The sequence below is a fragment of the Dipodomys ordii genome, unplaced genomic scaffold (assembly GCF_000151885.1).
Source record: "Dipodomys ordii isolate 6190 unplaced genomic scaffold, Dord_2.0 Scaffold27, whole genome shotgun sequence".
NCBI lineage: Eukaryota > Metazoa > Chordata > Mammalia > Rodentia > Heteromyidae > Dipodomys > Dipodomys ordii.
In genome coordinates this window covers 1420208-1432447 of record NW_012267243.1, presented here as the reverse complement: position 1 = coordinate 1432447, position 12240 = coordinate 1420208, and the positions used below count along the sequence as shown (strand labels likewise).

Below are 12240 nucleotides of genomic sequence, written 5' to 3'. Positions count from 1 at the left end.
TAATCTAAACCCCCAGATAAATTCTAGAACCTAGAAGGGCAGTGGAGTAAGGTCACCAAGGAATACCCTCTGTCTAATGCATATCAAAGATTTGGATAAGTAAAATATGTATTGATATCTAAAAAAGCTCCTCAATATTTTCAAAAATATTTGTCTGTATTAAAATAAAATGAAAGTGAAAGGATAAAATATCTGAGGAAATCAAATCATGGTGAACCAAAAGAGCTAATAATAATCAAATAGATAACCTAACAACCTAATTTACACCTATACATTTTATTTTAAATCAAAGAATAAAATCATGTTTAACTTTTTGATTAATTTAATGGGCAGCAGATAACTTATTTACTTTTAAAATGATATTTTTACTTGATAGCACAAATTCATTGTATATTGTACACAGTAGCTTTAATAATTTTATGGGAAGTGGTTTGTACTATAGGACAAACAGTGGCATAGAAATTGAGCACAAGTTTCTGGACACCAAACAGAACTCGGTCATATTTCCATAATAAGGAGATGATGATGATGATGATGTCTGCCCAGTATATGATCACAAAGAAACTCACCATCAACAGAATGGTCTTTGTGGCCCTTTGCTCTGGGGAGACTCTTGGGTTCAGCCTGGTGCTGTGGAGGTGCTTTGACTGTCTCTGATGTCTGAACAACAGAATCACCATGTATGCACTGGACAGCAGCATAAGTCCTACCAGGAAGATATCTCTGAACAATGTCAGAATGAAAATTAGTCCCTTGATGATGGGGTTGATAGGAGCTATTGAACACTGTTCATTGATATTTATTAGATTCTGCTGGCTTGTGTTAGAATATACTACAGTATGGAAGATGAGGATACTACCAAAAGATAAATTATAGGACCAGAAAAAAATGACTATGCAGATAACATAGTTTGTAAATTTATGTTTCAATCTCACTAAGCAGGGGGTTCTGGGGCTGATAGTAATGGCCTGGAACACACTCAGGAGGCAGGTGGTACTGATGGAAATAGCCCTAGTCACTCTGTGAATATAAATCAACACTTTGCATTTGAAGTCACTCTGCAATTTCAATGATTCAAAAATGTCTGGAGAAGAAAGACACAGTGCAATGAGGAGCATTACCATATGGACAAGGGCCAAATGACAGCTGATTATGTCAGTGGGTTTAACTCTGAAATCTTGGAGAAATGTGAAAAGCTGTAAGAAAAGAAGGAAGATGTTGGCAGAGATCCCAGTGCTGGTTTGGAATAAAAACAATTGCTGAATGATAATATGGATGGAAACAGCATTCATCTTCATGACCCTAAGGCCTTGGAGGTGGAGTTGGTGTGCCCTCCAGGGAGAGAAGGCTCAACTTCGTAGAAGAACTGGCACTGAGACTGTATCTGGATTTCTCCTGTGTCCTTGGAGTAATAAGGAATTATCATTTTTAAGAGCTTCATTGGGAGACAAGAGAGAAGATAAAATGAGAGATTGGCAGTACGCAGGACAATTTATAATAGAATTTGTTACAGAACATGGAATATTGCTGGATGTTTGTGGGCTTGAGGCTCACACCTGTAATCCTAGCTACTCAGGTGGCTGAGATCTGAGGATCATGGTTCAAAGCCAGCCAGGGTAGGAAAGGCCATGACATTCTTATCTCCAATAAACCACTCAGAAAAATGGAAGTGGTTTTGTGGGTCAAGTGGCAGAGTGCTTGCTGAGGGACAGTGCCCAAGCCCAGAGTTCAAGCCCACAACTGACCAAAAAAAAAGCCAGCCAGAATATGGAATATAGTTAATTTAAAGCATTGATGTCAGAGGAATGGCAAGGAAAGGAGAACCACAAATAAGAGTAACACAGCATGGCCTGTAAGGGCAAGTTTGTGAATATTCACAGGAAATGAACAGCCACCGGGTCTGTTCAGATACTCAGGGTGGCAGATATGGGTCCTACTGTAGAAAATGATGGGGGACCCCAGAAACCTAGACCATATTGGGATTAACTCCCAAGATATGCAACCTTAAATAGTGGAGATAAAGGAGTTTTAGGATTGGAAACAGAAAGGGCGAACAACAATGACCAAGACAAGTGTCAATAACCAAGAAGATTGTACTCATAATCTGACTGATACAATTATAATCCCTTTTTAAACTGCTTAGAAACAACAATAACAATAATTTCAAAGGAAAAAGGAAAAAGTCCAACAGAGTCTCCAAATAGACAGATGCAGCTGTGTCACACCTGACATTCAAGCAACCTTAAGCAAAACAATAGAAATACCAGCAACTAGTCCATAAGTCAGCACCTTAAACTTTGTGGCCCCTCTTTGATGTAAAGCCTCTGAGAGGGAACAGACCCACTTAGTCATTTCTCTCAACTAAAGCTATGGACAGAAAGTAGAAATGGATAGAAGTTTATGCATAATTACACATATAGAAAATACAAGAACAATAAGGATATCAACATTGCTTCATATATCTCTGTCTTTCAGAAGAGGAGACATTAAAACCTTTTGTGACACACAAAAGGAATCCAATTTAAAAAAAAGATGGGAAATAAAGCAGGGAAAATAATTGAACACCATCATAATAAAAAAAGCTCTCAGTAAAATTTCTGCCAGTGAACCCAACTCTCTAATCATAAGACCCAGAACAACATCTTGCATCAAACAACACAAAATAACAAGATCTAATCATTTGTTCCTTACAAGAAACAAAAGCAAGCATAGTCTAAGGCTGAAAGGGTGGAAAAGTACCTTACAAATAAATGACCATGAAAGTTGTCAGGAGTGGCCATACTTCTCTCTGATAAAACTGACTTCAAGATAAATCAGATAAAACTGACTTCAAGAGATAAATGAATTTAAATCATATTAATAAAAGGAAATGATCCATAAACCGAAATTACCTCATAGATACAATGAACTGCTGCAGAGATTTACCTGGCATCTGAAGAGCACAAATTCTTTCCAGTAACCCATGAAACTCTCTCCCGAAGAGATTATACCCTAGAATATAGAACTTCATTAGCAATGAAAGAAACATGAAAAATCCTGTATTTTAACTCATTTTCATAAAGAATTAAACTAGAACTCAACAGCAAAAGACATTGCAGAAAATATTTTTTAAAACATGGAGAGTGTTTTAAGTAACATAAGTCAGGCCCAGAGAGACAAGAAGGTATGCTTTCTATCATATAAACTACAACCAACTTATAAATGTACAAGTAAATACAAGGTTGTATGAAATGATATGTATGTGTTTATCAAAGAATGATATTTGCAGGGGAGAATTCAAATGATGAATGGTTTAGAAGAGCTAACTCACAGACTAACAAAATCAATACCAGAAAAGTTGCACATGAAATGTGTGTGCGTGTGCAGTGAGGTCAAGAAGAAGGAGTAAGATAAATAAAGAGAACAAGGGGTATGGATGAAGTCAAAGTATTCAATGCTTATCCTGTGAAAATTAAGAAAAGTTTGGGAACGATAAGAGAGCATAATAAAGGATGATGTTGAATGGTACCTCTTATGAAACTGGTTAAAGATAATGAAAGTATGATTTTAATGAACATGAAAGTTGATAACACATTGTTGAATGTCAGGTGGGAGACATTTAAGGAGGAGATATTTAAAAGTTCCTGGAAACCAATGAAAATAAAAAGGCATCCCACCAATCCTACCACAAATCCTCATTTATGTACAGCAAAATCAGAGTTAAGAGAATAGTTCATTGTTAGGAAGGCTTGTATTAAAAACAACAGCAAAACCTAGGACACGCTCAAAATAACACTAAGTGATCAAATAAATAATCTTATAGTGCTAAACCAAAGCTAAAACAAGTAGATGGAGATAAATAGGAAAAATTAGGGCAGAAATGAATGAAATTGAGAGTAAAAGAACAATGAAGTAATCACTGAAACAAAAGGTGGTTCTTTGAAAAAAAATATGGATGATAATCCCATAGATATAAAAGGATAGAAGAGATTCAAATCAATGAAATTAGAGATGAGGAAGAAAATGACACAGTAAATAGCATAGATTCCAAAAAATCATGAGGTAATTCCTTTAAAATATACTCAAATAAACTGGAAAATCTAGAAGAAATAGATATATTTCTGTATGGATAGGAGTGGCCAAAATTGAACTATGACAAAATTAACAATTTCAACAGTGTTGTAAAAAGCAAGGAGATTAAAGAATTAGTAAAGTTTCTCTCTTAAAAAAAAAGCTTAGGGTTAGTTGTGTTCACTTCAAAGAAATACTAATACTAATACTTTTCAAATGCTTACATAAAATAGTAAAAGAAGGAATATCAGTGAACTCAATCTATGAAGCAAATATTACACCAAATCCCCAAACAGGCAGACATTAAAAAAGAAAAGAACTATAGATCAGTTTCTATGGTGAACATTGAAACAAATATTCTCAGTAAAAATATTCTCAGTAAAAATCTGTTAATAAAGCTTAAGAGAATATAAAAATGTTGTATAAAATGTTCAATTGATGTCATCCCTCAGATGTAAGTAAGTATGTATGAGCAAAGTACAGAAATTATTAAATATAAAGGATCACATAAATAGATCTTAGAACAAAAAAAGCAAATGTTCATCTCAATCCATACAGAAAAAGCCTTTCACAGAATTCAACATTGTTTCATAATGAAAACTGAAGAAACTAGGATTTGATAGAACATACCTGAATTTAATAAAGATAACATATGTTAAACAATTGGGTAAGCAAACTGGACAGAGAGAAGTCAGAAGAAAAAACACAAATGGCTAATATTTACATTAACAAATGTTAAACACCCTTAGCCATAAAATGAATATAAATAAAAATTACACAAGATTGCTCATGGAATGACATTAAGATAATCTATCAATGGAACATAAAGAAGTTATTATGAATTACCACCATGGGTGCACTGTAAACACAGGGTTCAGAAAATACATGAGTATTAGAATGTTGAAATTAATTAGAAAGTTGGAAATCAAAATAATTTAGCACTTGAATAACATAACTGATTATTAGTTTTTATTTGTTTTGTTGCTTTTCCCTACATGTAAGTTACAACAATAAAGATTCATTAAAATTATCACAATATGATCTATACCTTGAGATTTTACTTAATATAGAGATCCCTTCATGGCTTAGGAAGCACTTAGGTCTCCACAAATAAGATAATTCCACATAAATTCTATCAAATAACAGAAAATCTGTTGTAATTTTACTGAGTTGACAGTATCTGTCTTATATTTTATTTCTTGAATACATATTAATTTATCAGATTATACAACTATTCTACTGTGAACATAATCATGCAGAATAGGTGAGGGATATTACTATCAAATGGATAAGGAAAACTTAAAATATCCTTGGTCTTAAGTTAGAAAACTAAAGAACAATCTCATGTAATATGCAGTTGTGTATAGAAGGCCAAGCATGAGTTTTTGAAGAAAAGAAATTTATTAGAATATTTATATTATTTTAATATAAAAACCTACTTGTCAAAAAGTGTTGTTTTGTGGAAGACAGAAATAGTGTTATTTTAAATAATGTGGAATGGTTTTAGCACTCAGCTTTCCACAGACTGGAGAAGACAATCTGTGCACAATAACAGCCTATGTATATGAGGCAAAATGTTATTCCAATTCCCTAATTTTATGGTATTCATAGCGCAGCATTTTAAGATCTATTACTGGTCACTGACAACATGCATTGATGATGAGTATTTCAGGTAAAAAAGATAAGGGGTATGATGTATGAAGTGTCCAATGGTAGAAAATAAATTACTCAAAAATATGATAATCTTACCAGACAATTAGAAAAGGTCAAACATTATGTACTTATGACCTTCTAAGAAGATGCTGAGGGAAATGAACTCCAAGTTATTGACAGGAGAGGTTTTTTCTTTTGTTGCTGTTGTTTTAATGTACTATGTCATTTTTTTTGTTTCTTTTGTATGTTCTTCCCCCTACAGCATAACCCCTATTGTCACAGTATTTGATGCTGGGGCCCTGCATCTTGTATATACATCTTGCTAATTTGGGGAGGGGAATGGAAATAACAAAATGCTGAAACAAGGATACAGGTTGACCCATTGTAACAATGAGATGGACAAGAACCTATGTTGAAAATGAGTTTTACGATTTTGGGGAGGGGTGGAGGAAGACGACCTAGGGAGGTGGGGAAAGAAAGAATAGTAGGGGAAAATACAAAGGAATGGGTAAAAATGCTTGGTAGGCAATGTATTCATTACCTTACTCATGTAACTGTAACCCCCTCTGTATAGTATTTTTAAAATTAAAAAAAATATGAACTTTGTAAACAAGGCACTTCACTTAAGGGTTTTATGAAACAGACAAGCATCAATCCAATCGTGGCAATTCATACTTATTACATAAATGGTTTCATTTAGTTAATTTTATTTCTCAAGTTTACATGCTTCAATTAGAGAGCCACACGTTAAGATGTCGATTTAGGTGTTCAATGCTTCTTGAACAGTCACCCCTTCCACCATTCTTCTCCATTTCAATTGCCCCTTCCCAGATGTATTTCATGTTTTTCACTTCCTCAGATATGTACATTGACAATTTTACACATTTTTAGTTTTTTTATCTGAGTTTATTAACATCATGTAAAGTATTGCAAAGGAATCAATTACATTTCAGGCATTTTTAAATGCAGTTCTAAAATATTCCAGAGATAGGCTTTTCATTTTCATGTGAAATACCCAAATTATTTCAACAATATAATCATCAATTAGTTTATATAATCTTCAAATATTTAAGTGTTGTGACAGACTTGTTTATTCACAGTTAACAATTTTACTTTCAGGAAATACACAAAGTCCAAATTTAGTTTAGTTTCACTAGGACAATGTACTCAGTACATGGGTTTTAGTGACCCAGTTAATATGAAATATATGATTCTTACTTTAACTATGCCTGAACTTCCAGCAATTGCAAATATGTTTATTTTCCATTAAATTGTCAGCAAATATTTATCAAAGATTTAGTTACAGTTTGATTGATACCTATTTAAATTCATATTTGAGCAAAACTAGGCTCAAAAGTATTTGTGGCTCTGAACATCAAGAAATGAGTTTTTTAAAAAATCTGTAGCTCATCCGAACCACAACAATAATTCTTAATATTTTCTTGGGACAAAAAGAAAATCAAGTTTACTTCAATATATTTTCAAATATTTACTATAAGTAATATACAAGAGAAATATTATACAAAATCACCTCCTATACAACTGTACCTCACAACGTCACACTGGTGGATGCAATTTTGTAACTAATCTAGAATGATTCTCCAGTTCCATAAACCATTATGTTCAGGTATATTATACACAGGTTGTTTTCTCCCCCGCCTGTCTCTCTCTCTCTCTCTCTCTCTCTCTCTCTCTCTCTCTCTCTCTCTCTCTCTGTTATTCTCACTCTGTTTGTCTCAATTTCTCTCTTTTGACATTTCAACTACAGCCTCCTCTGAAATAAATGATGATAGGTTTCCTGTCCAGAAGTTTAAAACACACACACACACATACACACACACACACACACACACACACACACACAGAGAGAGTTGTATAAACCATTATCTTCAGGTATATTATACACAGGTTACTTTCTCTCTCTTCCTCAACCTCTCTTATACTCTTCCCCCCTCTCTCATTCTCACTCCCCTTCTCTCAATTTCTCTTGTTTGACATTTAAACTCCAGCGTCCTCTGAAATAAATGATGATAGGTTTCCTATCCAGAATTTTAAAACACACACATACACACATATGCAAACACATACACACACACAAATTAGACCCTACAATCTTTTGTGAATTGCAAACCTTACAGATATCAGTACTATACAAATTGACCACTGGAATTTTAAAAAATGAAAGATTATCCTGGGGAATGGTAGAAAACAAGTAGAAAGAAGAAATATGCAGATAGCAATCTGATTTCACTGGAAAGGGCATTGTTACCTAAGAAAAAGACATGTATCCCTCACCTTACCCCTCCACCTTCACCCCATAAGTTATGTTAATGTGCTCAAAATATCTTTGAAATCAATATTAGCACAGTTTTGGAAGATGTATGCATTGGTAGAGGAAAATTATCTAGACAGGAAACTGAGTGGGAGATTGAAACTTTCCCCACTTAATTCTTTGCATTTGAGAAAAACATATAAAGATGAAGATGGATGTGGTAGGGATTCTCTAAGACATTTGCTAAAACTTGCATTGGATTCCACCTCAGGAAACAGAGAAAAGGGGCTAGAGCTGAAAGGGGGAGGGGGGAGGAAAGGAGTGAAGGCAGGGAAGACAAAAGAACCTCTACACACTCTGGGTCTAGCAGCACCCCACTATGCTACAACTTTTGAAAACTTAACACAGTTTAAGATAAAGTATATTAGAAAGCTGAAGCAAGTTGGAACATTACAACTTACGATAGCATAGTAAAACACTTAAAAATTGAAGTAATTTACAGTAGTTTCAAAATAAAAAAGCAACAACTTGAAGACAGTGAATTGTTTCTGATTTGATATTTCTTACTAGATGTAAAGTTACCTAAGTTCATACAGCCATGTAACATAAATAGATAACCTATTGAAATAAAAGTTGAATACAATTTCAGTTTACATATATATCAAGGAGTTAAAAATCCTCTCACAATCCTATACATTTATGGCTTAAGTATTTCACAAAGTTGACATTTTCATATCTGGAAATATCTACTGTGTTTTCTTTGGATTCAGTAGGACTTTATATTAAAATTCCATGAGAACGCGCCTTAACAAAAATTCCTTGAAAATATTTTACTTTGCCTACCCTTTCTCTGTATCCTGAGTACTCACAGTTAGTGAATGAAAGAGCCAGAGAACCACTGAAGTAAGTCCATGTGGAACTGAGAGAGGAGATATGATTATAAAAGAGTGCCATCAGGTCATCTCTCTAGACCTATCATTATCATGTCAAGATAGGGTAGGCCTTGGGAACATTAGAAATGGAAGTCAACAAAGCAAAAAAGTTCATCTAATTCTTGAATAATGATGTAGGATCAGCTGGGTCCCAAACATTTTCCTTTGTGAGTTCATCTCCCTAGACCATGTCCAAATAGCTTGCTTGATTTTAAACTTTGTTGACAGGAAGAGAATGAAAACATAAATGTGCCTTGAAAATAAGAACAAAGCTGTCAGAGTTCCTGATCTGTGTCCATGGCTGTAAGTATCCTGGTGGCCTCTACATTTATTCTCTAGTGGTTTGGGAATCTCAGCTAGATCATAATAGACTTATTAAAGCAAAAGGAAAATAGTTTGGTAGTCAGATTTAAGAGAGATAGCAAATCAATGTTTACAATAAAAAGTATAATTTGTATCTAAACATTAGTATGCATGGATGAATTTATTTTATTTCAAACAGAATTTCTTAAACTTGTTTCAAGTATATCCAGTAAATTCTATAATAAGGTGAACTGATTCTTTCCCATGATGTCCATATACAAATTTTTGGATACCAAGAATTTTCAGATTATTTTGGTTTATCTAGAAAAAATACCATGCCATCCCAGGTACAGTTAAAGACCAGTGGCTCATGCCTGTAAATTTAGCTACTCAGAAGTCAGAGAAATGGAGGATGACCATCTTAGCCACCCTGGGAAAGAACAGTCTGAGACACTTTCTGTACAAAATAATAAGCCACCAGGACTGGAGGCATGGCTCAAGTGGTAAAGAATCAAGGGAGCAAGCACAGAACCCTGTATTCAAACTCTGGTACCAGCAAAAGTTAAGGTGCTCTGATTGAGAGATGCAAGACTGACATCATGAAGCTATAGGGAAGGAGAGAATGCTGTTTTGTTGACTTTAAAAATAGAAGAGACCAGAGACAAAGGGGCATAGGTTCCTCTACAAAATGGACCAGTAGACCCTCTAAAAGGAAAAGGGATTCTACTACATTGTGAGCCATGGAGACCTTTTAGCTGTTAGATCCTTTAGAACTATAAGGTAACTAATTTCTGTTGTTTTAAGTCAGTGAATCTGAGTTAATATACTAGTCAGAAACAGGAAAATACAAACATTATGACCCAGGACTCAGAGAAAAATTAGTTTGGTGTGTGTGTGTGTGTGTGTGTGTGTGTGTGTGTGTGTGTGAGTGTGTCTGTGTGCGTCTGTGTAAGTGTCTGTGTACTGGTCCTAGGGCTTGAACTCAGGGTCTGGGCTCTGTCTCAGAGTTTTTGCTCAAGTCCACCATTCTACCACTTAAGCCACACCTCTACTTCTGGCTTTTTGGTAATTTATTGGAGATTATTATCTCACAGACTTTCCGGCTCAGGCTGGCTTTGAACCACAATCCTTAGATATCAGCCTCCTGATTGAATAAGACTACAGGCTTGAGTAAACTGTGTCTGGCTGAATTGGCAATTCTTATTATACAAAAATAACTTCACATTAGTGTTTCATTATAGTGATGTTTGCTTTTTTGCTCTGTGTTTTTGTGTGTGTGTGTGTGTGCTGTGTGCTAGTAATGAGTATTGAATTCAAGGCCTGGGCACTGTCTATAAGCTTTTGTGCTCAAGGCTAGCTTTCTATCATTTTTGAACATAGCTTCATTTCTGGCATTTTGTTGTTGTTGTTGTTCATTGGACAGAAAAGAATCTCACAGACTTTCATGCCCAGAATGGCTTTGAACCTTGATCCTCAGATCTCAGCTTCTTGAGTAGCCAGGTTTACAGTGTCCACCAGAGATAAAATAAGCTTTAAAAATAAAATTAAATAAAAATTATAATGTAATTCTAATGCATGACAGCTTTTGCCTATGTTATTTTTTATAGTTTTTTTTCTTTCAGTTTCGGGTTTACACTTAGTTTCAGAATCATTTTCAATTAAGTTGATATGATGTAAAACTCAGTTCAATTTTCACTTTTCACAAGTACTTATGTTTCAGAACCATTTCTAGAAAATTCTTTTTAAAGGAATGAACTCTGGATTTATCTCAGAAGCCCAGGGTCCTGTTTACAGATGAAGGGTTTTTTTATCTTTTATTTACATTTTGTCAGTTTATTTTCTCATCTTCACACTAATAACACATATTACCTTTGTAATTATAGGTTTTCATAGTTTTTTTAGTTAATCTCTAAAGAATTCCAACATTTTGAAGCATTGTAAAACATTTTAAGTTTCAACACCTATTGATTGACAAGAAATAGACAATCTAATAGTTTAATATATATACTGATTTTATGACTTTCAAACATGCTAAATTCGATTAAAATTTGTAGCAACTCGTTATAGATTAAATAGACTATCTGTAAATATAGTATTACTCCTTTTCCAATTAGCTAACAATTTTCATTTGCCTGATTTCTCTTCTTGGTGATTTTTTTATTTCTATTATACTGAATACAATAATTTGGAAGTAAATGTAAAAAGGGAAAAAAATTAAAAATTTATACCTTCCTGTTTTTCTTAGAAGACATCTCTATTTAATGATTTCTATAAGATATAATTCTGAACCCATAGGGTGCCTTGCACCTCATTAGATATAATGAATTACCCTATTTTCTACATCTAATTGTTTTTAATAATTGGTCTTCATTCTGGTGGCATGTCTTCTGAATTATATGTATCTTCTTTGTGGTGCTTCAGAGAATGGATTTAGAGTTTAGGATATTGCTTTTATGATTTTGTTTAGATATTATGAGGTATGTGCCAAGGCAGTAATAACAAGTAAATGGAAACAAATTTGGAGAAACTTAAGCAGAATTAAATTAGGACTCCTCATGGTCTGAGTGGGAGGCTCAGCACTCACAGAGTCTGGGATGCAGCCTTGTCTTCCCTGCAGAGAACACTTGAGTCTAGACTAATAAGCACTTTCCCCCCTGATCCCCAAATGTATATTAAAAGAAAGGACTGAATGAACACATTCAAAGAAATCTTCATGTCAGAACAAAGATTAAGGTTATTTATTATAGTAGAGTGGTCATTAAGTCCCATATACATACACACAGACATACATACAAATACACCCAGACATATACACACACACACAGAGGCATGCACATTCACACACATAAAAAGTCATACATGGATTAGTTAAAATAAAGCCATTTTGAGCAACTGATTTATGTCAATGGAAAAGCTTAAAAAGGATATGTACATAAGTAGAATATTATGTAGAATATGAAGGATAAAAAGAAACTGCTGGTCAGGATTAGAAAAATAAACCTTTTATATAAACCAATTAAGAATTGATCT

General features: G+C 34.1%; 1 protein-coding gene across 1 annotated transcript; it reads right to left on the bottom strand.

Moving 5' to 3' along the window:
* Nucleotides 1-383: 383 nt before the first annotated feature.
* On the bottom strand, nucleotides 384-1298 carry LOC105985054 (vomeronasal type-1 receptor 90-like). Its single transcript, XM_013015467.1, has one exon. It carries the CDS (start codon nucleotides 1296-1298, stop codon nucleotides 384-386), a length of 915 nt encoding a protein of 304 aa, XP_012870921.1.
* Between the last annotated feature and the right edge of the window lie 10942 nt (nucleotides 1299-12240).